A 24,027-nucleotide genomic window follows, 5' to 3' on the forward strand; every position below is an offset into this window, starting at 1 on the left:
TCACACTCACTCGCACACCTAGTGGCAATTTGGATTATCCAATTAACCTATCCCCACAAGCTGCATGTCTTTGGACGGTGGGAGGAAGCCGGAGTACCCGGAGAGAACCCACGCAAATACCGGGAGAACATGCAAACTCCACACAGAAAGACCACAGCCTGATGGTGGAATTGAACTCAGGACCTTCTTGTTGTGCGGCAACAGTGCTAACCACTGTGCCACCGTGCTGCCTGTTTTAATGTGAACTAATTAATGTGAATTAATGTGAACCTGATAATGAAATAGAAAGTATAGGAAGTGATGGCAGTATAAACAGCAGGTTAACAGCCCAGTGCTGGTACCATGCTGCAGAACTGCAAATATTAGCCAACTGAAACCCCCCTGTTTTTATAATCAGTTGAAGAAACCGCCACATATTTTCTGATTTCACCTTTTTTCCTGTGCGAAAGATACTGCTTTTCTTTTGCTTGATATGATCGTTGACACATTTGGGTTTTGCAAAAAACAAAACAAGACAGTTTTCATATTTTCCTTTCAGTTTTATCCAGTGAAAATGATTGACTCATTAAAAAGTAAATAAAATAGTTTTGCAATGATAATAATTTTTAGTTTCTATTTATCCCCCAATTGCATTCATTGTAAATGTAAAATAAAAAGGAGACACAATCTCGGCATACCTCAGCAAATTCACCAAATTCTGCATGAGGACTTCAAACCTGATACGGTGCAGATTTCTCAAAAAGTGCAAGCGTGATGTGTTGTTGATGTTAACAGACGTACAGTATAGTGTGTTTTGTGGGTTTAGAGCTGAGAAATGAGAGAGAAAAGGACAGAGGAAGGATGTCTTTCCTGACTCTGTATCCTGTGTTCTGCTGACAGAGGCTGGTTTTTAGGAGATGAGCCCCACGGAAGCCAGATTACTGTCTCGCTGAGAGTGTTTTCCCATTTGGTCACCAACCGCTGGAATGGTCTTTTTCTGAACCTCTTATTAAACACTTTGATGTTATCAGATATTTGCCTTTATTTGCAGATCATCTGGAAAGAATATGCATGTGACAACATGCTGTATTCAGACGGATGTTGGCAGTGTCTATTATTATGTATGGTTAGTTGTTTTGTGTTTTTTCTTCTTGCATATCAGTACAAGAATCATGTTTTCCTGCCATGACGTGTCTTTCCAATTCAGAACCACTGTTCAGTGATAAAAGATATGGTTCCTTGTTCTTCTAAATGTTACTCATTGTCAGTTGAGGTCAGCGGCACACCCAGTGCTACTAGCACTTGCACACAGAAGTACATGTTTGATGCTACTGTCTGTACTTAAAAACTACATTTTTTTAAGAAACTCGTGGCAAAAAAAAGAAAAAAAAAACAAATACAGATGGCAAAAGTCAGCACTGGCACATTCGAGCCTTTATTTCACGATAGAATGCTGACAGAGAAAGTCTAATGGGAAGTGTCCTTCCCTTAGTTTATGACAGGAAGGCCACAATCCAAACATCAAGCATTTTAGGGCGTGAATCCTGGAACTGCCTGCCACCACAGCCAGAACCAAAGATAGCCACTTATCTCCAAGCCATAATTGAGGTAGATTTTTTTGTCTATGTCCCTCTTTGTTCTTTAACCCTCAAGTGTCTTTAGCAGCTAGTTCTTAAAGAACAACACACAGCAGTGGGGCAAATGGCAGTGCAGGAAGCACCATCATGGTATTCTGATAAATACGATGACAGCATTCTACTGGTAGTAGAGTGACTGTGTAGTATGCTGTTCCACAAGTGTTTCCACACAGTTTCAGCCCCCCCTCAAAAAACAGGAAGTCTTTCTAGTCAGGAGATTTGCCAAGCACCTTAACTACCCTCTGGTTTCCTGGGAAAGCAGGGAGGAAACTGTGGAACCTCATAAAAGTGGTGACTTCAGCACATATTTGTGCCTCTCCATTAGGCCACGACCACACTGCCCCTAGAATACCCCAGCTTTGTTTGCAGATACAGGGAAAGAACCAGCACAAGCCAGACCCCAAGTTAAAGATCAGTGTTACTCCCTGAGAGCAACAAAAGCAAAAACTTGTCAGCCCTTCACCTCCCAGCACTTTACAAACGTTCTCTCTGCTCTGTTAATAATAATTGCCCTGATCGTGACTAATCAACTTTTCAAACTTTTATTGCAGTTTAATTATTGCTTAGCCTACATTTAAAGATTACTTTCAGCATTCTTCACTGAGAACGAATCTATTTTGCCTTAAAAAAAATTATACAAACTGCACTCCCTCCACTTGAAGAACAAAGTTCTGCAGACTCAGCAAAAGTCTCCCCGATCACATGACAGATTGGGTGCAACAGTTCAAACCTCACTGTGCGTTGTGCAAGACTTTATTTATTTTTAAAGGTATATTTAACAAAGAAAACAGATACTCGAAAACTACTTGAATTCATGTGTATGCATTACACATTGCTTTCCAAACTCTACAACTGCAGAGTAAACAACGTTCCTTCCACCTAAACCCAAAAACAGTGACGGAGTGAAACAAGAGGACAAAACTAACACTGCCGTTATCTGTTCAGCGTTGCCATCTTGTGGACAAAGAGCTCTACTTCAGCACACCAACCTTTTTTCAGCAGTGGGACTGAATGAAAATTCATTTTCATATTTAGTGTTGTCATTCCATTTTCCAATCTTAGACGATGAACTAAATGTACCGTGGATGCATCATGCCAATGTATTACAACAGTCAAGAACTGAGTCTTTAAATATTTGTTCTGCTTTGCTGCTGACTTGTTTTGTTTGCATGGTTGCGTAGTCCTGGAAACACGAACATGAACAAATGGTCTTTAAAAAAATGTCTCAAAAGAAGAAATCTGAAAATAAACAGAAAAAAGAATAAATATAATTTCTAAATGTGTGTATCTGCTTTAAACCCAGCGCTTAGGATCATTTACACCTTCCCATAGTTTTAAAAACCATTTTTATATTTAGATTTTTATATTTTTGTTGTATATTAGGCTAAAGATGAAATACGTGATTCTTAATAAATCCATATATTTTCAATTAGATCAAACTGTGATTAAATTGTTTGTTAAAAATATCCAAATATCCACTGAGTGTAGCCCTTGTTCGTCCAAATAAATTTAATAGGGTCTCCAATTTGCACTTTTATCATTTCAATGTATATTTTTCATTTGTTATATTTTGGTGGCATTTAGCAGGAAGTTGTAATACTTAGAAACACAATCTTTCTCTGTTATTGTAGTAAATCATGGCTTTCTTTACCAACACACTAGCTCATTACTAATCAAACAAATGAATGTAATGTAAACAATAACCGCTTTCTATAGATTATGAAAGGAGACGATTTATTACTTACTTTTATAGTAGTTATTATGTTTTTGTGGGTGCTTTCCTTGCATTGTGAAGAATAAAGATTGAGGCTGTGTGAGTAAGATGTTTATATGCAGACAAACACTGTAAACTCTGCTTTGGGAGTTTCCGAGCACTGAATTGATTTTTGCTGCACCTGAAATCCAAATTATTGACTGTGACAACAACAAAAACACAGTCCTTTAGCAGATGGATAATCATTAACAAGGTGGTAGCTTAAAGGACTAAAGGAGGACAGGCACGGTATCATTTGTGCTGTCAAAGGTTTATGATGAGGCTTGAAATCGCTCTCCAGTTGGCTCTCGCTGGCCTCTGTCTAGCTCTGGCACTTCTTGGGGAAGGCATGTATGTATATTTCCTGCTTCACTTACACAACATTAAGGATGTTTGTTTAATCATTTACTATTATTGTTTAGAGAGTTTATTGTGTCTAATTTGTGTATTTTAGGGCTAATCCTGATCCGCCAGCTGTGGACTGTGCATGGAGTCGTTGGTCAGGGTGGAGTTCTTGTGATCCTTGCACAAAAACCAGAGTGAGTCAATTAGGATTTTGATCAGTGTCAGAGACTGTGAACTTAATAGTGCCCAAGCTAGAATGCTTTTAACTTTTTAAGTCTATAATAATAAATAATCAGACTAAACAGGTTGAAGTAGTGGTCTACTATCTATGCACAGTGCCGCTCACAGCCAATCTTCTTTTGCAGTGCTGCTCTCTGTCTTTATCTTTAATGTGACACTATGTATTATCCTCAGAGGCGTTCTCGAAGTACAGAAGCATTTGGCCAGTTTGGAGGTAGAGCCTGCCAGGAATCGATAGGAGACAGGGAGTTCTGTGTACCTGATGGTCAATGCGAGCTACCGCCTCCCCGTGCGTGCTCAGACTCAGAGTTCCAGTGCGAGTCAGGTACCACAGTATTAGTACCTCAGTCTTTATCGCTTTGTTTTTGGGGAGCAGTATCATGCAATTCTCTGTCTCTACACAGGGTCTTGCATTAAAAAGAGATTAATGTGCAACGGAGACTATGACTGTGAAGATGGATCAGATGAAGACTGTGAGACAGAGCGTAAACCCTGTGGCTCGGCAGTCCTTGACAGCAATGAGCAAGGCAGGACAGCAGGATATGGGTAAGTTATTAAAGAGCTCAATCAGTGGGAAATAAAGAGTCACTATAAATTAGCATGACAGTAAAATGAATACTTGGTAGAAAGAGTAAATCATTTACATTGGGGAGACACATAAACATCTATTGGTGACAATGTTTACAGAAAACCAGCTTCCTAGCAGAGTTGGCGTTTTAAATGTGAGCTGCTTTTAAGCAAAAAATCCACAGATTTTTTTCTTAATATTTTTAACAATAGCTGGTCTGTTATGAAATTTTTCACCAAAAGACTGATGAACACGTTAATTTCACTGATAGGTGTCATAAATGAGGCAGGATGTTTCCTACAACCTACAAAAAGATATCGGCTTATAAAAATGCAGAATCTTCAGGCAAGGGATGGACTTTTTTGTACTGGGAGCTTGCTGTGCGTACTTAATTTGGTGCCACTAACCAACCATGCTTGGCCAGGCTTTAACTTTATCCTATTAAACAGACAATTAATCTTTTTTATGGCTTTTTATATTTAACTAAAATCATAAAGGATGACCAGCTCACATAAGAGGAAATCTTTGTCTGGATGGAAGTACTGGCTATTTTACCCAGAGTCTAAGCCATTTAACCTGGATCTTCTGACTTTAACGTCCTGTTTAATGGATGGATAGAGTGCACGAGTGGTATCAGTCTTTTCACCTGACTCTTACAAAGAAGGAGAATGAGGATGCCTTCTATAATATTAAAACTCTTGAACTGGGGTAACACTGTAAAAGTCTTAAAGTGGCCTCTATGTTCATCCACCAGAATCAACATCTTGGGTACAGATCCTCGAATGAACCCGTTCAACAATGATTACTTCAACGGGAGATGTGATCGAGTGAGGAATCCAAACACTGGGACGTTTGACAGGCTGCCCTGGAACGTCGGCGTGCTTAACTATCAGGTTAACCATGGCAACAAAAAGAATTTCAGTATTATAAACTGATCGTGAACACATGTAAAGGATTTTGTTTTGCCACCCAATACTGATATATGTATTCTGTTGTTTCAGACGTTAGTGGAGGAAACAGCTTCGAAAGCACTCTTTGAAGACACTCATAGCCTTCTGCGTGAAATCCTCACTGAGATGAGTGTCAACATTGATGCTGGTCTTTCTTTCAAATTCACCCCAACTGAGGAGTCTTTGTCGAATATTTCTCTAAATGTTGGACTATCGAGTCAGTATGAGAGGAAAGAAATGATTAAAACGGTCACCGAAAACACCAAAATTAAGGTAAATATCCTCTAATAATTTCACAGAATCTAATGTACAACCCAGAATAATCAATATTCTATGGACAAGCTGCATCTCTTTTTTTTTTGACCCCACAAACTTAGAACAACAACTTTATGCGGGTGAAGGGCAAAGTTCAACTGAGCACCTACAGGATGCGCTCCCGTGAGCTCAAAGTAGCAGATGAATTCCTGGTGCATGTCAAATCTTTACCTTTGCAATATGAGAAGGGAATTTATTTTGCCTTCCTGGAGGACTATGGAACCCATTACACAAAAAATGGGAAAACCGGCGGTGAATACGAATTGATCTATGTCCTCGACCATGACACCATTAAGCAAAGAAGTATGTCTATTTGAAATCATTCTTTTCTGCTATGAAGCTTCTTCAGCCTTATGGTGTGTTGATTAAATACAAGTGATAAGCACTAATTATCTATACTTTATTGTTCTTGCAGATATGACGCAGAGAGAAGTTCAAGACTGCATCACATTAGGCATTGAAGGAGGCCTCAGTTCCACACTTACGACGGACAGTATAAGCGGACGCTATAAGCCTAAACATTGTGATAATAAATCAAAAATGGACGAAGGTTTGCATTCCCTGTTAAATGAACAAAGCTAGCATGCTTGATGATTCTGACTAAATTCCCAACCACTTTCCACAGTTTAAGTGTATTTTGGTGTTTTACTTCAAGGAATGCTGCATGCATGAAACTTAACTGTATTAAAACAGAAAAGTTCAAATCCAAAGTTAAAGTCTTAAACTGAATTTGGAGCGAGTCACTGCACTGATTATGAAAAGTCACTAAAGTTTCCTTTTCTGTTGCCACACAGGTAAGGCTGAAGGAAAAGCTATGGTGGATGAGGTGATGACATCAGTCAAGGGAGGTACCCTACTAAGTGCTGTTAGTATGAGGGCTAAACTAAATAGGGATGGAGTGATGGACCTTGCAACATATCAGGAATGGGCTCGGACCATCACAGAGGCCCCTGCATTGCTGCACAGTGAGGTACAAATAAAGGTCACAGCAAGGCGAGAGCAAGTTAAACTGAAATATACATACTGTATAAATGTATGTGTTTATGCGGGAGTTACGTTCTAACCCGCAGTGAAATCCGCGAAGTAGCCAACTTTATTTTTTACAATTGTTATAGATGTTTTAAGGCTGCAAAACCCCTCACTACACACTTTATACACTTTTCTCAGAAAGGCATTAACATTTTCACACTTTTCTCTCTTGTTTAAACTCTCTCAAAGTTCAAACCTTTGTAGAAAAATAAGTCCAGTATTATAGAATGAAACCAAAGGCACCCGCGGTCCAGCACTTCAGAGTCACACTGCTAGTGATCGAAGATTTATGTAAATTTGACAAGCTGAACGCATTCTGCACTGTACAGGAGACACGGCACGAGATTGACTGGCCCATGGTCTACAGCCAATCAGGATGCAGAACACAATGCGCTGTAAACAAAAACAAAACAAAACAAAAGTGTGCAAAATTGCACACAAAACAGCGAGGCGCCGAAGGTGAACCGCGTTATAGCGAGGGACCACTGTAATGCCTACATTCTGGGTATTTTACCAGAAAGGATACACAAATTATACAAATGCTTAAAGGTAGGCCTAGTGGAAAAAGGGGGTAACAAGTCAGGTTTTTACATGAAACAACAATAAATATGCAGTAAGTATATAGTATAAGGTAAAATAAAAGAATAATGGACTAATAAAATTCATCATGCACACCAACATAATGAATATTGAATTGATTTCATTAAAAGCTCCTTTGGCTGTAGTATAAAGTGTTACCAAAATCTCTTAAGGGATTGCTATTGCAGAAATTTGATCTAATGACTGTAATCAAACCAGACTTTTATATTATCTAGGGCTATCATCAGTGTCTTCACTAAACTGGTGACATTACCTAACTCAATGAATCAGCACAGCATTTATGCAGGTAGCTTCTACTACACATATGACATTTACTTTTCTTCTGGTGCACTCACATGGTTTAAACTTTCTCAACTGCGAATTGCTGTGAAACTTTACACATAAATGTCATCCTTAAAATGAACTGCCATACTCCCGACTCTACACTTTCACTTTAGGGAATCTTATGTAGACAACAATGTAGTGAGCTCATAGAATTGTTAAATGCCACTGAACAGTTGCAATGTGATAGATGAGTGTTTACTAAAAAACTTAACACAGACATGTGTTTTGTTATACCTCTGACCTATTGGATTACCACCTACCGGACAGGCACACTGCAGTATGTGTGACTGAGCAGTGCTCAGTGTGAGTTGATTATATGTACTACAGAGTCTCCACAGAGGACTGTACTGTCTCCATTTCTGTTCACCTTGTACACCTCAGACTCAAGATACAATTGCGGGGTCATGCCACCTACAGAAATACCCTGACAGTTCTCCAGTGGTTGGATATTATTAGCAGCTGGCGAGAGGAACAGTGCAGTGGGTGATTGTGCAGAGTGGTCTGGGAGGAATCGTTTTCTTCTGAATGTAAATAAGGCGAGAGAAATGGTAATTGACTTTAGATGCATCAGCAGCTACATCCTCCATGTCTATTCTGTTAGAGGATCAGAATCAGAATACCTTATTAATCCCTAAGGAAATTATGTGTTGATGTGGAGAAGGAGAACAAGTACCTCGGTGTCCACATCATCAACAGGTTCACATGGAAGACCAAGAAAGGGATGAAGAAGTTATATTTTATTTTTTTTAAAACTTAGATCCTTGAGTGTGTGCAGCCTTAATTGGAGCTTTTCTATCAGTCATAGTTTTGACTTTGCAAAGGCAAAGGCTCAAAGTTTAAAGGCTACTTTGTGTTCAACACTCACTGCTAAATATTAGCATGCTAACACAACAAATTACGATAAATATGAAATGAAAAAATATTAATATATTCTAACAAAACTCCTTCTAATATATGTTCTAATGTATTTTAACATATTGCATATATTTTGTTGTTTATGGCAGCCAGAGCCCATCCACATGTTAATTCCACTGGAAATCCCAGGCGCTAGCTCCACGATATCAAACTTGAAGCGGGCTATTGCAGAGTATGTGGCAGAATATAACGTATGCAAGTGCAGGCCCTGTCAAAATGGAGGCACTCTTGCTCTGCTGGATGGAAAGTGTATCTGTCTGTGCTTGCAATTGTTTGAAGGCGCCGCTTGCCAGACTTACAAGCGTGATAGAACTAGTGTCCAAGGTAAGCCTAAACAGTTGTTTTCTCAATGCAACCCAACTTCAACAAAAGTTGGGATGCTAAGTAAATGCTAAATAAAAGCAGATTTTGATGATTTGCAGATTTCATAAACCCATATCTTAGTCACAGAATGTAGATAAGATTTAAAAAAGAAACCTGAGGCAGAAACTGGAACACAATATTGGATGCCTCAGCTCTTTACACAATCAGCACTGAAACATAGTTTTCTGCACCATCCACAAATGCAGATTAAAGCTCTTTTGTGCATAATAGATGCCATATGTGAATATGATCCAGAAACACTGCGGTCTTCTTTTGGCCAAAGATTACTTAAAATGGACTGAGACAAATCGGAAAAGTGTTCTGTGATCAGATTAATTGATATTTGAAATTCCTTATGGAAAACATGGATGCCACATCATCCTGTCCCAACTTTTTTGAGATTTGAGATTCAAAACAAGTTAATATTTTTCCATGAAATAGCAAAATTTCAGTTTAAACATTTTATATGTTTTCTATGTTCTATTGTGAATAAAATATGGGTTTATGAGATCTGCAAATAACTGGATTCTGGTTTATTTACATTTTACACAGCGTCCCACCTTTCTTTTTGGAATTGGGATCGTAAATCTTATCATTCTAACAAGGCCTCGCTCATGTTGCTTTAAGTAATTTTCCCTGCATTTGTTAATTTGAAAAATGTGTGCCAGGTACAAGGCCGGCTGTTGTTCATGAAGGTAACTGGTCTTGCTGGTCTGCCTGGTCCAACTGCAGTGGAGGGAAACGCACCAGGACACGTGGCTGTAACACAGATGGTGTCCCGGGAGCTGCGTGCAGTGGAGACAGAAACAGTGAAGAGTACTGCTAATAGCAAAAGAACTAAATTAGAGAGTTTCTTTCACAATCTTATTCTCTCTGATACATATATGGCACCATCAAAATCTTAAGGCATATTTTTGACATGTCAAGGTGTAAAAAACATGTTATCGGGATCTAAATTAAACATTTAGGTTCAAATGGTCTTTGTCTTTCTCTCTAACAGTGTGCATCTTTCAGCTTTGCTTCACTCAGATAGTGTTGGCTGAATTATATTAATGGGCTAATAGTTCATCCTTAAAGGCATGTGGCCACATTCCATCTGGCTGTACCGTGCAAATAAGAACCAGATGAGTAGAAGGCAACTGGGTGGAAAGAAAACTGACAACTGAGGACAAATAGAGACCGTCAGTGGACAGAGACGAGAGATTTGGAGGTGCTGGACATACAGCAAACATAAAGGATGACCATCCTTCTTTGTTTATATGTAATTAAAAGCCCCCAAAATATCTTTGAAATCTTAAAGGATCATAAGGCATTAGAATAGAATAGAATAGAATTCAACTTTATTGTCATTGCACATGTCACAGGTACAGGGCAACAAAATGCAGTTTGCATCCATCCAGAAGTGCTTTAGCTATGATATAGATATATTACAATATATATCTATATTATGAATGTGGAACTTGAAATAAATGTAATTCTTGTGTTTAATACTGTTTATGAGTGCTAATGAAAATTAAAAATACACCTTGTATGCTGCCATTCCTGGAGAATACATGATCCATTGTGGATTTTGGATCAAAACTTTACTCGTTTTACTTACATGCCTGCAACTCGGTATGCAGCATGTTCGATACGTACATGTTTGAGAGGAGAATGCTGCATCCCGGTTGAAATTTTCCTGAAAAAAGTACATAGCATGTGTAGTTTACAAATTGTGTGTAGTTTGGATTTACAAATTCCAAATCAGAGAAATAATGTCAATGAAATGTGTTTTGGTTTCCGTTTCCTGTCCAGGACATTTGAAAAGCATCAATCTTATTGCCAATAATATTACAAACACCTGTGCTTTTTATAATGTGAGAAGTCAGAAGTCCGGTGCTGTAATATACAGTGCCCAACCTCTTTTTCACTGTTTTCCTTCCTTTTGTGAAATACTGGCACTGGAGTGGGAGGTTTTTCCAATATTGTGCTGCAGAAGGCCTCATCTTTGACATACTGTGGCGAAGTATTTTGTATGTATTACATTTTCCAATATCAGATTTCTGGGAGTATCACTTGCTGTCATTGCTTAAAGAGTAAGTCCAAAAGATTGTGTGTTTGTGTGAGCGTGCATATGTGTACATTTCTGTGTGAGTAAATGGGTGTGTGTCTACTTGAAGGTTGTGTGTGGGGGAATGAATGCATACTTGAGAAATAACCATGGGGGGTGGTGGCCCCTGGCCTTTAGGATGTCAGCATAATGGAGTAAAACTTTGGGACCGTATTGAGCTCCAGGGAAACTCCATTCACTGCAGTCAGCAACCCAGCCTCAAGCCATTATCTTAGTGGAAAACGTTTTGTTCTTAACTCCGTCCTTAGCAGCACCATTTGCAGAAAATAATGAACTCCTCTTCATCAATAGACTGCCCAGTTCTCTCTTTCTTTTTTCTTTTCTTTTTAAGAAATATTAAACACATACTACATGCTGAATCACACGGGACCGTGTGAAAATTTGCACTCTAAGAACTCGTTTGGATAACTTAATAGTTTAAATTCTACAATGTTGTAGTCATTTTTTTGTAGAGGGACAATATTTATGCATATTTAAACTGCATACTGCATATTTTTATATACATCTGTATTTGATGTGCTATGAAGGAACTGTGATAAATACTAAATAATAATATGCTTTTCCTTTATCAAATAGTGTATGATAGTGGTCCTCAACCTTTTTTGCGCCACAAACCGGTTTATGTCTGACAATATTTTCACGGACCAGCCTTTAAGGTGTCGCGGATAAATACAGCAACCGGTCCGGTCCGTGCCCCGGGGGTTGGGGACCGCTGGTCTGTGAAGTATCTGGTTATGCACAATGGGGGAAAATAAGATTTGGCGTCACTTAAATAAAATACACTTCACTGTGATATAGTTATAACATGCAAGTTATTCTACTTGATAAAGATTCAACTTAAATCAGAAAGTTCTTCACTTTGCTTGTTTCTCCAAAGCTGCAGAACAAATGCTCAGTTTCCATTTCTGTGGCATTGTTTTTGAATCTCGCAAACATTTGCTTTCTGTGAGGAACAGGTAACAAAAAGCCCGAAGAATAGTGTGAAACTACCCCGCCTCACACTCTTAAATGACTAACACAGTTGGAGTCGCCCCCACCCCTCTTCCCTGGGTCACTAAATGCATTGAAATTTTAGAGGGCTGCTACGGCAGATTACTTCACACAGCTGTCCCAGCACCGTGGAAATGAAGTTATACCCCTTGTCAGCGATGTTTTGTGTTCCCTCTCTAACTCCTTGAGAACTTGCTCTTCAGCAGGACTGCAGGAGGGAACCGGGGGGAGGGAACCAAAAGATAATTCCTCTCCAGCTATCCACGAGAACCTGATCTGATTGGTTGAATAAATATTCCCTCTTTGCATCATAATTCAGAGAGGCTAGAAAACCCCTGACATTCAACGCCCTCTCCCAGTCCAATCCCTTCCCCCATTAACCCTGAATCATAAATCAACCCCCTCCTCCACCTTCCCAACCTCTCTAAAGCTCCGGGTACTCCCTTCCTCAGGCTCATCTCATAACCTCTTCTTGTTGTGGGTCACTGGGGTTTATTCACTTTACATTGCTGTTGCAGTAAGTTTGTTTACTTTTGATCACAGCTAAAGGGTTGCCCATATCTAAAGAAGCATTTAGAAACTTTAATGCTTGTAGCTTTTTGGGAATGAAATCAAACAATCATCCTCCCACAAAATATAAATCAATAAATTCAAGTCATTTCATTTGAGTTTTATTGTCACTTTTTGTGCAATTCACAAAAAATGAAACTATCCTTTTGCTACAATAGATTCTCCCAAATCTTTTGCTGCTATGTGATCTATAGTTTAGGGTTATGCTACATTAATACTCAAACTGAACATGTTGATATTTTGCAGGTGCAAACTTTGATCTTACAGAGCTACAACAAATAGTTCTAGTTATTATTATCCTTTTTCAGATTAATCATTTACATGTGTTTAATGAGACTGAAGGGATGTCTAATGTCTAACCAAGTAAGATGCCTCACTCACTGTTTGAGAGTCTGCATGGGTTTCAAAATAAAAGGGAGAACAGTGGTAGTTTCTGCTGCTTTTGCTTACCTTTTCCTTTTTGTTTACCTCTGTTTATTCCAGCTTTGGCTTTCTTAAACATAACAACTTGTTGCCCTTGAAACTTCTTTTTCTTTCTTTACTTTCTTACTTTCTTTGTTTCGTCCCTTTTAACTTCATTTCTGTGGGTTCACCTCAGGCAAACTAGAGCATAATTGAATTAAAGCAGTTCTCCAAGACTGCGAGTATCCAAATAAGCTCAGCAGAAAAAAGTCAGGCTGGCGACTGAGCTGCTTTAGAAGTCCAGTGGCACTGTCACAGGAAATGACTTATTTTATTGCCACTGAGCTAAGAAACAGGTTGGGACATCAAAATAAACCACGGGATTGGGCCAAATACGTTGAATTCAAATAACATATTTCATAGTTTAGATGTTCTTTTTTTATTTTTAGCCAATAACATTTGAAGCATAAAAATAACAAAATGATAAGAAGTTGCATATGAACGACCGTGGACTGCCTGAATATTGTCTGCAAAGTAAACAATAAAAGTAATAAAAATGTGCCTGTCTGCTTTGACACGGCATATTCTAGAGGTCGAATGATTTGAGGTGGGCCAGAGGGGAGGATGGCCGAGCAACAGTTTGAGTTATGATGAGGCAATTTTAATGAGGTTGTGCTCCGTGCACGAAAAAAGCCCCTGTTGACTCTTTTCTGTTTCAGCACAGGGAATGAAACACTACTTTCCCATTTTTCTTTGGTACCAAAAGTTAATTGAAAACATTTCAGGGCAATGTATTGTCGGGGCCCCCGTATGACTCTCATCCCTTCATTATCCCAAACAATAATAAAAAGGCATTACAATTATTAATGGTTGGATTGGAGGCCTGCTCTCTTAAAGTGCCAGTACCAGCCTTTTTCTTTTCATAACAAAGACCCAGAAAGGCCCCTTCTGCATAACTTTTTTTTTAACAGTTACGACCTTTCTAGGATTTATTATTTGGGTTATTCTGTTTACAGCTGTCAATTAACAGCTGATGTTTTCCACAGTGTAGTCAGTGTACAAAACTGAAGGAATTTATCCTCCTAGCCTCTGATAGAAGTTGGAGACAATGACTATATACTTCTATATACTTATTTATAAGTAAACCAAAACAGATGAAGAACTGTTAACAGAGCGTCAGCAGGAATTAGACTGAGCCATTAAGCTAAACTCTCTCACATAACTCCTCTCTCTTCTTCTGAGGTAGCTGCCTCTTCATGCCCCCCCCCCACTCCCAAACACTAGGACAGAGTGAATGAAGTGCAACTCGTATTGTGCCAGAGCACCATTGTGTGTGTGTGTGTGTGTGTGTTGGGGGGGTGGGGGGGGGGGGTTGTCTCTGCATAATAGAGGTGCCACTTGACTTTTCCTTCAACAATGGGCCCATCTCTTTTTATTTAAAAGCAAAATGGCTGCCATTATTGGTTTCAAAACACCAGAAGGATGGGACACTGGCTGTTTCGGTATACTGAGCTGACTGACTCATTGCATGAGTCACAGGCATGTAGACAGACAGCATGTGTCACTGCTATCACTGATTAAACATAGTTGTCACAAACAATTCAATGACTCTGGGCAACATCTTTGCAACACAGTACAGGATATGGATTTTTACAGGTTATTATGATACCACTGACCTTTTAATCTGGGTTAAGTTAGCTCTAGATTTTGCTGAGTGGTACTGACACTTAATATTGCAACTCAGGTATGGTTTAAATAGCAAAAAAATACCAGTGGTGTAAATGCAGACCAACAAATGAATGAAATGATTACTTGCGACATTGAAGAATGAAAACCATAAATTGTGTTATTTTATGTTATAAAATAAAACAGAATACTGTGAATAAACCACTTCAGCATTCTCCTCTGATGAATACACACAACGCCAAAACTATGCTTATATGCAAACAGAACTACTCCCAACATAGATGTTTACATCAGCGCTGTAACTTGCACTATTATATCAACCGATTCGCACTATAACCAGGGTTTGCCTCTTATCTGTATTTAATTTTATTCAATTTAATAACGGTACGGTACTCTGTTTGTGGTAACCATTGTCCTTGATGTAAATATGTAAAAATTGTGTATGTTTCTGATCTGTGTCTTGTGTACTGTTTGTTTGTACATGTGTCTTTCTTGCTGCTGTTACACCCAAATTTCCCCTTGTGGGACAATTTAAGGATTATTCTATTCTATATACTAGAGAAATACACACGGAAGTCCAAGGACAAAAATAGTTTTAAAAATGCTATTTATTTAATGTGCATGTACATTCAAAGGTCTGTGTTCATAATGGGCACTTAATATCTTCATTCACCCAAACACAGACATGTTGTCTTATAATCAGTGTGCCTTTGTTAAGACTTTGGACAAACACACGGGGTGAAAATAAACAAACCGACTGAATACTTCTCCACAAATCCCAAGGAGGAGGGTTTTGGCCTTCTGCAGTCTGTTTGAGTTTGGAATTAACACTTTATACCTTAAGCAAACACCATGTTTTCAAGGTCATGAGATTCTTTACACAGATTCATTATCCGCCTTGGGATTTAAACACATTTTAGTGGTTTTAATCAACTTTTGGGGTTACTTTTTTAAGTGAAAGTGTTGTAGAGCTTTCACAGTCTTGCTTGTGAATAAAAACGACCTTGAGGCATTTTTGCTTTCTTTTTTTTTGTTTTGGATTTTAATGAAGCACATTTCCTTCCTCTGTGGTGATAATGCAGTACAGGACTTTCTTTTAGATACAGTGCAAAATCTCATGTTCTCTCTCTATATATATAACACCCAAACAAATATTTAGACAAAATTATTATTATTTTTTTTACAATATACTATACAATTTATGTATACCAACATACAAAAATAGCTTCCTTTAAAAGTATAAGATGTTTTTTTAAATGTGTAATTGAAATATAACTACTATCTGATCCACAACAGTGACTGACAAACGTCATAAGCCCTGTTGTTAAATACATTGTTGTAGACATGAAGTAGAAGGTTTTGGTTGAGTTATAAAATAGAATGTTCTGATTAGAAGAACACACATTTTTAGTTTGGTCTCTGTTTCTGGTGTCCAGTCCCACGGGTTAGGCTCCTGTCTGGTCTAACTGTCCCCGATAGTAGGCACCTTTTCCCACTCTTTTCAGATAATTTTGGCTAAAACCAGAATGGTAGTCAGAGTATTGAACACAGCAGTCTGAAAATGTGCGGTGTCACTTGAGTTTTCCACATATGGCTCATCCTCCAGATCCATATAATCATTCTCAGTGTCCTCCTCGGAGTCTGAGAAACCGCTTCCCGCGTACCTGTCACTGGAGTCGGAGCAGAAAGTCTTCATGCTGACTTTGATGTACTCACATATGTTCCTTTCGGTGCCGTCGCACACACAGGTGTCCAGCTGCTGCGCTTTAGGTATGGAACGCATGTTGGCTATCACTTTGCGACACGCATCTGAGCACCTTTCTCCACCGAAAAGTTTGCGGCAGTGATATAAATAATCCCCCATGGCAGAGCTGCAGTGCGGGTCCATTTCACACTGCAGCCGGGCCTCGGTGCAGCCCATGGTGCTAGTCCGCGGCAGGCACGGCTCGATGGTCCGTTTGGTGTTTCTGCAGTTCGGGTCCTGGGCGCAGTCGCAGTCCTCCAGAGCCGGGCCGCTCCGGGTTAAATTGAGCTGAATCAAAGAGGACACGCAGTGACTGGGGCACTTTTTGCGTTCCCCGCTCAAAACAGACGCGCAGGCATAGATGTACTGATTGTAGGCGTATTGGCACTCTGGCTCTGCATGACACTTCAGGATGGCTTTCCAGCAGACCAGTCGGTGGCTGTGGTTGGGAGATCCGACACAGAGACCGAGGATTAGGATCAACACGCCGTATATAAAAACCGTTGTTCGCTCCATCAATGTGGCACGACTTCCCATTTCCTCCGAGAATGAATCTTAGAAAAGCGTTACTCCATCCTGTCGCATCAACAGTTCAGAGAGCTACTGCCTGATGATTTTAGATCACGTCACAAGTCGGTGACTTGAAGTTAGCGGTGCGCCACAAAGTAGGCACAACAAGCGCATCACGTTAAGATCCTAAAAGTTCCGAAATCCATAACAAAGTTCCACTTTCCCCCCTTCCGTCCGTGCGGTTCCTCTCTAGTGGCCTCACTTTTGCATCTGTCGTCCACAAAAAAAAAGTTTTGGTGAAGTTTACAAGGGAAAAAAAGAAAAGAAAAAAGAAAGACCCACAGCTTGTTTATTCCACATGCAACTGGGAACACTCGATCCTAAAGTCACTCTTTTCACTATTAATCCACATCCACTCCAGCTGCAACCGCTTTGAAATGCGGGTTGTGTAGTTGTGGGGTGACTAGGTTCCGCAGGGACCGCGTCCCATTGGTCCGATAAACTGTTTTGATTCGCTCGTCACACGCGGTCGTGACGCAGACCGCTGAAGACCGTAATTGATGTATGTGTAGAAATCTTTTACACGTTTGTCATCTCATTGTGATGAAATGAGTACTGTGCAATACTGCAAATTTTGGAATGATACAAAGTAAATATGTTCTGAGTTTTAAACTATAAAGGCAGCCTTCTTAGGGAAGATCAGCCTGTCGTGATTTAAATCTTCAACATTTTAATGATACTTTGTATAATAACAAATCAACACAACAAAAGCTAGTGCATATTTGGGGTACATTTTTTCATATCCCCCCCCCCCCACACACACACACACAATTTAAGACAATTCAGTGGGCTACTTACTGAACTTAGACAATAGAAGCAAAGTATCGATACTGTCGCGCTAGTATCTCCCTGATACCAGCGTTGGTTATCGATACTATTGATGTTTGGATCCACCTCTAGTGAAAACTCTTATAAAGGTAAATATTTGCCCATTTGTGTTTTAGGACACCACACGTTGCAGTCATTATGGAAATTATGTTCTTTCTGTACCAATGTCTTGCTTTGCAGCTTTAAATTACCCTAGATTAAAATTAGAATTTAAAACATGCATAATAGACAGTCATTCAAAACTGCTCATCCCTGCGATGAGACTTGGGTACAATGAAGCAGAATGTCTTTGGAAAACATCGGAGTTCTGCAGCCTCCCTGCAGGCAGAAACAACAGCTGCTAAAACACATGCAGCGCTCCTGTCTTACACTTTCCATCATAAAACTAGCATGGAGTCCATATGATACACCATACCCAAGAGTTCTGTACTAACACATTCACACGCATTAGTAATAACATTACAGCTCAGAGATTTTAGAGCTATGGTTTCCACATATGAAGCTGGGAAAGTACCAGATGCCTCCACAGCAAAAAAAAAAAAAGTAAAAGAAAAAAAATTAGATATGGCTCTTTTTGTTTCAACAGTACATCCTGTGCAAGTGTAAGCAAGTAGCTGTGCAAAATCCAGTTCTTTACCATTTGGTAAAGGGTATTTCCTATTTCCTAACAATAACACTTAGCAAGGAAAAAGAGGGATTAAAAACTGCAGGCACATGCAATGTAAACAAACATTAAGCGTGCAGGCTCCACAAATAAGAAGAGAATAGATCTGTTGGGGGCCAGGAGAACAAAGTGTAGGGAAAGAAGCCACGTCTGACCTCGTCACTTCACCAAACGATGACCACAAAGATCTGGCAGCTCTCGATTCTTGGACCCCCGATTCCAATTAGAGAGATTAGAAAGGAGTCAAGACAAGTGCAGAGTAGTTTCTTAGCCAAACAACCCAAACACCCTCCTTCAGCCTCATCCAGCTGGCATTCCAGAGCAACAGGCTGGCTACAGACTCAATTTAGAGCAACATCAAAGTGGAGGTTAGAGAAAGCTCAAATGGTGAACTGCTCAAGGATTCCCATTAACTACAAAGACACTGACATCATCCAGGACTGCTTAGGCAAAACACGGCCCTTAGCAGAAATCGAAATGCTGCAGACCAACAATACTCTATTTGTTTGTTTGTTTGTTCCTTATGTTCAAAGTTCGGTTAGAATTCTCAGAAATACAAAGCTGCTACAAATGGTTTTTTGAGCGTGAATTAAAGAAAAAAGCCTGGTCACACTTGTGTTTCACTTCTTTAAAAGGAGTTCATAATGCACAGCAGAACCCAACTCCCATCCGTGTTGGATTACAGCCAGTTAGGAACAACAGCCAGATTCAGTGGAGCCAGCCGCTCTTATGATGGACGAGGCAAATGCTCTCCCCCCAAACTGTACCTCCTAAATTACTGCAATAGATCACTTACATTTTCTGCTTTTATACCAAAACTTCTCACGTTGCTCTGATGGAAATACAAGGCCAGCGTCTTGCATGGTCTTGTCCTACTTTTCATTCTGTTCATTTTTATTTCAAACGAGTATCCCCAGATCCTGGACATGCAGTAGTTCAGGGGGATTTGTAAGTAATAGTGTTTCCAGAACTGGAATGCGGTTCCCCAGAGTAGATTTGTAAATACACATGCAGAGACAGACATATTCCTCAGTTTGTCTCCACTGCTGTCAGAAGTCATTACACACAAGCTGAACTGCCAGAACAATTAACTGGACTTTGTATTCAAGTGCTTCCAAGTCCTGAGAGAGGCAGCAAAAGAAGTGGGGGGCAGAAAAGGAGTCAGTATTAAGAAGCTGCCAAATGTTTTGCTGTCGACATTTTTTCATTTTTGCTCTGCCTCTGGAAAGTTCTCAGATGTCTGTCTCAAATACGCTGGATTCAGAGGTTCTTACACAAAAGGCAGGAATTATACAGTTTTGTGAAAACAAGAAAACAGCTTAGTCTTGATGGTGGATAGTTTTACATGCATATGCAGTATAAGTGTCATCTCAAATTAGGGTGAAAACACAGCAAGTCATTTGGTTTTCCAGGTCTGCATCTGCAAGATTACACGAGAGGGATCACATCTCAGGGATCTCAGTAATTTTAGCTTTGCTAACAGAATGGCAGCAAGGTCGGCACACAATGAAAACCCCCCCAAAAAAACCAACGACTGTGGCATAGAATCAGAGATGTTATAAGAACTTTGGATCCAGTGCCATGAAAACGATCGTTCCCAGAGGATTAAAGGATTGAAAGTCTTGTTTTTAGGCTAATTTTGTTGAAGAATTCTGGGTTATGTTAAATTAATCTTAACTTTGATTACTTCCTGCCTTTTCTGTCACCCATAGAATGTAAACAGAATATATGGACACAGTCACCATTATGTCACACACTAGTTTTGGGCTACTGCTTTGAAACTGGACTTGACTGTATGTGTCCAAGAGTCAAGCAAACACCTAACGCTGGTCCCAGAACCTCCCATTATTAACTTTGGTATGAACTGGGATTCATACTGAAAAAGAAGAAGGTTAGGAAAATAATCTACAGTCCTCTCCTTGGAGAAAGAGGTGAAAAAAACCCATTGGGTGTATCTCACTGTGAAGCCACGTACACTACACACCCATATAGCAGCAACTTGTCAATCACAGGGGAACCACACATGTAAGCATACTCTGCTTTATCATTTTTTAAGTTTAAATATGACCACAATGTACAAAACAAAAAATCCTGCTCTAATGAAGAAGACCTGAAAATAGTAACTAGAACCGTGATTTCACTAGGAATATGCTCAGAGAGGCAATAAATCAAGTTAAAAGCAGAGAAATTTGATCATTGACTTTTGTACATTTCAACTTCTTTTCACAAGGAGAGTTACCCCTGCTGGCCATAAGAGAGAACGGAGGTTTAATGGAGGTTTGATTTGACCTCACATTTCAGACCAGGAAGGGCCACCATGAACGTTAAATAAATGAATTTTTTAGAAACTTTTTGTTAATTATTATCAAAGACCTCTTAGTTAGTTAGTTAGTTAGTTAGTTGTTGATATTAAGGGAGTTTTTCCTTTCCAGTGCTTGCTCATGGGGGTTTGTCTAATTGCTGGGGTTTTCTCTTCATTATTTTAAGGTCTTTACTGTACAATATAAAGTGCCTTGTGACAACTGTTGATATGATTTTGCACTTTGTACATATATTTGAATTGAAACTAATTTAATTTTTGCTTATCAAAGCTCTCAGTCACATAGGCCTAGAAACTGGTCAGCAACCTCTTGTCAGTCTCCGGTTACTAGAAAAAAATGTCTACTCCCCAACCCTTTTTGCAAGCAGTTGCTGGAGGTTACTGGCTGTCACCGTGTGAAATCATTCACACAAAAGGTATTGCACCAAAAGGCTCCTTGTCATGATTTCTAGCTGACTGCCAAAGTCAACCTTCAAAATTCTCTACCCCTGAGTGAATGGGACTTTAGCAATAGATTTCACAGCAAATTTCCAACCAGTTGGGGAATACACAGAGACGGATGACTGCCTGAGGGACTGGGGGCCCAAGATGATTCTGTTGGTAAACTTGTACTAGATTTCATCCTAACATAATGAATTAGCATTAGAGAAACCCATTGCAATGCCTACTCTGTGTACTCACAGACCTGTCTGCATGGTTGTAGATAGTTTTATATATGTAGGCATGTTGATATATATGCTTGCAGAATATTCTTTCTCTTTTCATATTGTCCAGACTCTAGCACACCCCCTGTTCTTATCACACCACATAGTTTTTAGGATCATACCACATTTCTGTGATTTATTGCACCCCTGTGTGGGAAGCGGTGCACCACAGCAGGAAAAAAGATTTGACTGACTTTGAGCTCAAAGACGGGAACAAAACTATAAGTTCAAACACAGGTCATCCTGGTGTGTGATGTGAGGAATAACAGATTTGTTTTGCTGTTCTGGTTTCCCATCAGCAAGACTTTAAAAATTCCTTTGGCTTGCTTTATGGAACACACTAACACCACAGGGAGTAAGCCAACATTACAAAAGACTTGTGTTCTGTGTTCCTCTTGACAATTTTGGAAGAAATCAAATGGGGCCTCTTAAACTGATTGGAACAGAGAGTTAAGCTTCAGATAGAGCAGTAGACACTCGTTTTGCCATCACAAAGTGGCATCAATGACGGAAATGCACTCAAGAGTCGGTCAAGCGGCGGCTTTCGCCTCCCTCCGATGGTGCATCTGGAAGAAGACACCCTCACCACTCTCATCACCTGTACTGCACACTGGTATTGCCCATTCTTCTCTGTGGATCTGAGACCTGTTTCATTCTCAAGCATGACCTCAACAAGCTCGAGGTCTTCCGAATGTGCTGTTTGCATCAGATTCTCCGAGTGTCCCTCTGTGACCGTCTCAGCAACACCACGATACGTAGTCAATGTCACCAGCAGCCTTCAATGGAGGAGCTGATCCAGAAGCGACGACTCTCACAAATTAAAAAGAGGTCGTGAATTCTGCAGGGCTGTGAGAAGGATGCAGAACAGCCAGTTTTGATTCTGTACACGTAAGCCTTTCCATCTGGCATCTTGCCAGTGACAGGCACGTTTAAACTCAGTCTTTCAGGCATAGCTGCTGTTTCAGGAGACCGAAGACAAGATGTGGCCTATCCTAACATTTGCCTGCGTAATCACAATGATGTTCAGAATTAAAGACACTGTATGAGTAGCATGGGCCATTGTTCCCAGAAGATTCTGGCAGAGTATTTTTGGAAAGCTGGGGCTAGACATAGTAAATATATACTGGCTGGTTTCTGAGATCCTGCTGAGTGTCAGCAGTTTCTGTTGTACAACTCAATTTGACAAAGTTTTATATGGTGTAGACCAAGACATGCACAATAAGTGTTAGGACAGTGAGGCATTCCTCGTACAAAAACATCTACAAATGTACAATTACTTTTGTTACAATACATACTAACCCTACAAGGAGAAGAAATACAGGCTTCAGTTAATGAAGACGTTGTGGTCAGAGCTCAGATGAGGCTATCTTCAGTGACAGTAACCACATGCATGCCTTTAATCCAAACACACCACCCTTTTTAAGGCGCAGCACTGGTGGTGGTCTGGCTCAATTGTCCTCATCCATGACACCACAGAATAAATCAAGAGCATTTGAGGAGACTCTTTTTTCTGCTTCTGTATACAAATGCTGCAAAAGACCTCGGTACTCGATTTGAACCACCTCAAATAAAAATAAGAGACACCAACCTTTCTGCAGAATCATTTCAAGGACACGCAAGCAGGATAATGTTTTGTCCTGATGTACTGATCCATGCCAACTATTTTCCTGCCATTAAGTAGTCATTATGTATATACTCTATATCTCTTATGTGTTTTTGGTCATGCTGTGCTCATGAGCATTAATATTTCCTAGTGAAATAGTGGCCAAAACATTTTCTGGCAGCTTACACAAGAGAAAAGCAATAGTTACAAAAAAAGCTTTGGGTGGATTACCGGAGTGGGTATTTTATTGTACTACAGTCACTCGGATGTCAGACTGAAGCTTTTGGCTTTTAGATGTGGGAACATGAAATGGGGTCTCATGTGTAGTGACCATGGAAACTCCAAGAAAAAAAAGTATTTGATGAATGAAGTACTGGGTACAAATATGGATTCTTACTGGATGGGGAATTAAGTATTTGCAGTGACAGCTCCAGTCAGGGTGGTCTGGGAACACAGAGTTTGTTTAATTTAAACATGTGCTCTCTGGGTCTGTGTGCTGTCACTGTGCAGAGAAAAGCTTTGCCAGTCAGATGGCAGGTCTAATATCTAGCATCATGGAAGAAGTTTTAAACCGCTTTTATGTTTTCTTTCTTTGTGTTGCACAACCAGATGGAAATAATATTTCAAAAACTATTACAAAAGGTCAGTAGTGTGCTGTTTTAGCACGCTAAGATCTAAAGATAAACCCTACTTTATCGATTTCTACTAACGCACCTTGAATGGACTGATAACATCCAATGCAAGTGCTTTATCTTCATTTTTTTCTCATCTGTGGACCAAATTTGATTACAACCAGTCAGTCCTGTGCATTTCTAACT

General features: G+C 39.7%; 3 protein-coding genes across 3 annotated transcripts in view; 1 reads left to right on the forward strand and 2 right to left on the reverse strand.

Moving 5' to 3' along the window:
- Positions 1 to 18,762, reverse strand: part of dab2 (DAB adaptor protein 2) — a 33,577-nt gene extending 14,815 nt beyond the window's left edge. Inside the window, exon 1 of the mRNA XM_082541875.1 lies at positions 18,738 to 18,762. The gene's annotated coding sequence lies outside the window, so the exon portion shown is untranslated. The remainder of the gene's footprint in view (positions 1 to 18,737) is intronic.
- Positions 3,639 to 10,633, forward strand: c9 (complement component 9). Its single transcript, XM_082542228.1, has 11 exons — positions 3,639 to 3,720; positions 3,824 to 3,908; positions 4,129 to 4,279; positions 4,359 to 4,500; positions 5,277 to 5,415; positions 5,524 to 5,745; positions 5,850 to 6,090; positions 6,203 to 6,337; positions 6,582 to 6,757; positions 8,745 to 8,979; positions 9,687 to 10,633. Exons 1-11 carry the CDS (start codon positions 3,644 to 3,646, stop codon positions 9,842 to 9,844), a joined length of 1,761 nt encoding a protein of 586 aa, XP_082398354.1. The 5' UTR covers positions 3,639 to 3,643; the 3' UTR covers positions 9,845 to 10,633.
- Positions 15,367 to 17,541, reverse strand: gas1b (growth arrest-specific 1b). The gene has a single exon (XM_082540558.1). It carries the CDS (start codon positions 17,055 to 17,057, stop codon positions 16,278 to 16,280), a length of 780 nt encoding a protein of 259 aa, XP_082396684.1. The 5' UTR covers positions 17,058 to 17,541; the 3' UTR covers positions 15,367 to 16,277.
- Positions 18,763 to 24,027: the final 5,265 nt, after the last annotated feature.

Source organism: Aulonocara stuartgranti (genome assembly GCF_965226115.1).
Source record: "Aulonocara stuartgranti genome assembly, chromosome: 7".
In the NCBI taxonomy this organism is placed as follows: domain Eukaryota; kingdom Metazoa; phylum Chordata; class Actinopteri; order Cichliformes; family Cichlidae; genus Aulonocara; species Aulonocara stuartgranti.

What these genes read in the sequence shown, in the direction of transcription:
- c9 (XM_082542228.1), top strand. Translation starts at nt 3,644, where the DNA reads ATGATGAGGCTTGAAATCGCTCTCCAGTTGGCTCTCGCTGGCCTCTGT. An exon ending in CTGCATTGCTGCACAGTGAG is followed by an intron (nt 6,758 to 8,744) that starts GTACAAATAAAG and finishes TGTTTATGGCAG; the next exon opens with CCAGAGCCCATCCACATGTT. An exon ending in TGATAGAACTAGTGTCCAAG is followed by an intron (nt 8,980 to 9,686) that starts GTAAGCCTAAAC and finishes AATGTGTGCCAG; the next exon opens with GTACAAGGCCGGCTGTTGTT.
- gas1b (XM_082540558.1), bottom strand. Translation starts at nt 17,057, where the DNA reads ATGGGAAGTCGTGCCACATTGATGGAGCGAACAACGGTTTTTATATAC.